This window comes from Spinacia oleracea, chromosome 4, assembly GCF_020520425.1.
Source record: "Spinacia oleracea cultivar Varoflay chromosome 4, BTI_SOV_V1, whole genome shotgun sequence".
NCBI lineage: Eukaryota > Viridiplantae > Streptophyta > Magnoliopsida > Caryophyllales > Amaranthaceae > Spinacia > Spinacia oleracea.
In genome coordinates, this window is record NC_079490.1 from 16,902,891 (window position 1) to 16,906,021 (window position 3,131).

The 3,131-nt window shown below is 37.2% G+C and overlaps 1 protein-coding gene across 1 annotated transcript; it reads left to right on the forward strand.

Annotated features, from left to right (window-relative positions):
- The first annotated feature begins 219 nt into the window (after positions 1-219).
- LOC110780270 (uncharacterized) lies at positions 220-2,461 on the forward strand. The gene is made up of 5 exons (XM_021984694.2): positions 220-608; positions 698-785; positions 882-952; positions 1,148-1,204; positions 2,111-2,461. Exons 1-5 carry the CDS (start codon positions 492-494, stop codon positions 2,279-2,281), a joined length of 504 nt encoding a protein of 167 aa, XP_021840386.1. The 5' UTR covers positions 220-491; the 3' UTR covers positions 2,282-2,461.
- The last annotated feature ends 670 nt before the right edge of the window (positions 2,462-3,131 follow it).

A 3,131-nucleotide genomic window follows, 5' to 3' on the forward strand; every position in this document is an offset into this window, starting at 1 on the left:
CGGTTAGTTCAAACACAGCTCAAGGGACCCGAACCTATAAAAACCTAACTACCGCTCTAACCAAACAACCTATAAAAACAGCTCCAACGTGGCTCTAGCCAAACAACCTATAAAAACAGCTCCAACGTGGCAAGTGGGTATGGCAAAAACCGTAAATAAGCCCACCTCTATCGTCAAATCCAAACGTACACAACAAAAATATCTTCTCCCCTTTCCCCTCATTCTAAAATTCTCGAACTTTCCACCATCGTCAGCATCCTCAGAACCACCCTCTCTCACCTTCTCTCTCCCGGGGGAGAAAGAGTGAGAGATATAAACAACCACCTCAAATTCTTAGATATTTTTCTCTCTCTTCCCCAATTTCTCCACACCCCATTATTCTTCTTATTTCTCTATGATTTAGCAATTCAGTATAAATATATTCTCAATTCGTCGACCCACCTTCAAATTAATCCCCAATTTTCGCAGCCGTTTGATTTCGGAATCGAAAGATGGATAGAGAAGGAGGATCCAATGGTGTTAATGGATCTTGTTATTACTCTGTTCTTGGTCTCCGTAAGGATGCTTCTTCCTCCGACGTCCGCTCCGCTTACCGGAAACTCGCTCTCGTAATACTAATACTTCTTCTCTCTCTCGTAGCTTTTTCAATTTCCTTTTAATTTATAAAATTAATTGTGAATTTGAACTTTTGTTGAAGAAATGGCATCCGGATAGGTGGGCGAACAATCCTTCCCTCGCTGCTGACGCTAAACGCCGGTTTCAGCAAATTCAAGAAGCTTATTCAGGTTTCTCCTTCTTTTAATTTCAGTAACACACTATTTTTTAAACTTGAATTAAATTAAATTGATTTTCTGAAAAATTTGGTGTGGAAAATTATGTAGTGTTGTCGGATCAGGGTAAGCGGTCAATGTACGACGCTGGATTCTATGATCCCACAGAAGAACAAGATCAAGTTCGTAATTCTTATTTTTTAATTTAGAATTTTAGAATTTTTGCATGTTGATCAAAGATCATTGCCGCATTGGTATATCGCCATATTCCGGCGTCGTTTTTGGGTGCCGAAAATTGGAATATTCCTAAAACGACGACGCCTTGATGCGACGTTTTTGTTTGAAAACTCTCTAAAAATTGTAAAATTCTGGAACAGGGATTCTCTGATTTTATGCAAGAGATGCTGACAATGATGGACAATGCTAGAGGGGAGGTATAATTCCTGATTTTCCCCCCTATTCAATTAATTTCGTTTTTCGGAAATTAGGAATTTTTCAGGGATTGAGGGTGATTTTTTATATTTTTGTGGTGGTGGTAAGGTGAAAATCTGATGATTTACTAGGGTTAAATAATATAAAATGATGGTCAATTTGGTCGTGATTGGTAATTAGTGTTCAACTGTTTGCATTAGCAGAATATAATAGCCGATTTGACTAGCAGATTATTTGGGTTGTTGTGCAATTGTGCTCGGTAGGACTATATTAGATGATGGCTACTTTGTGATGTAAATGATGGATATGTTTTTTTTGGTTTTTTTTGGTGCGAATGAGCCAAAAGGATGGGAATGAGAATCAATTCCAGGATCAACTAGAATCGGATGGAAGTTCTAACCAAGTGAGCTATCCATCACTCCCATGATGAATGTGTACATTAACCTGTTTTATTATTGAACCAATGAGGTCTTGATCCGTAGATGTATTAGATGATGTCTATTTCAGTACTTTGTGACATAAAATGATAAATATGTAAGTTAACATGCTTTATTATTGAATCTACGAGTTAATACTTAATAGCCTAGTAGTTTAACTGGGGTCAATTGAGAATCTTCAGCCTCCATTTGTAATTTATATTTTGCAACCAAAAATATCCATGCTTGGTTATTGAGAAATTGTTGATAACCAATGAGGTCTTAGATGATGGCTACTTTGTGATGTGAAATGATGAATCTGTATATTAACATGCTACTTTGTGATGTAAAAACATTACTTGAAACTTTCTTTCAATCCTTTTTTTTTGGAGTAGTTAGACGTCTCTTTTACCGTAAACTTTTTTCAACCGAACACTCCCAATAATTTCATACATAACGTGACTGATAATACTTGTGTGATATTTTTGGCAGTCGGATAGTCTAGAAGATCTCCAAAAGATGTTCGTGGAAATGGTCGGCGGCGACGGGATGGGCTTTGACTTCGACGCTGACCAAACGGCTGCGAAGAAGAGGTCACGTAGTGGAGGCTGTGCAGCTACCAAAGGGAGCGCCGCACCAAAACGAAGCTCCCCTCGTTGCTGAAACGATGCCGTCTGTTGTTTGTGTGTGATGTTATCTAACCCAATAGTGTCAACTTTAGGCCATTTTAATTGTTTGGAAGTCCTCTTATTTTTCTCTCATTTTAGACTCTTTCAACCTCTTTTGAGTATTGAGTCTGTAATGTTTAGACTATTTAGTGAAATAAACATTTCTTTCATGGTACATTTTTTTTTCTTACCGTTTACTCCGTACAAATTATACTTGCTCCCATTTAGTATGGGTAACTTCAGATTAGAGACAGTAGATAAGTTTGTTATCGCGCGCATTGTGTCATTATTACCAATGAGGTATTGACTTAATTGTTAAGACTGGAGGCATATTTAAATCCCTCATTTCCTATTTGTAATTCATATTACACTTGTTAATTGTGATTCATTTACACAAAAAAAAAGCGTAGGTTAGAAATACAAACTTACATTTGAAGAAGCTACATTGTCCATCAGTATCGGTCATGACTCATGAGTCACAAGTACTCACAACAATCTAGCTCAAATTTAAGGTGGCTTAGTTAAGCTCACAATATAACTCATTAGACTCGAGTTTGAGTTAAGCTAATAAGTACATGTTTGTCCTCTAAATTTTCACTTGTAACAAAGGCAAGGCAACATATGCATAAGACGCGCTCTAGGTACATCAATCTTGCGCCGGGGTTAAAAATCCCTCCCTTAATTATTCTCGCCTATTCATGAAGTATTGTTTTTTGTGTGACTCATTCGCTACAAAAATAAATAAATTATTCTCATCTATCCAAAGTATTACATCCATCAGGAATGTGGGGACCGATAACGTTGTTGACAAGTTGGTTCAATAATCAACATGAATGTGTGGTTGC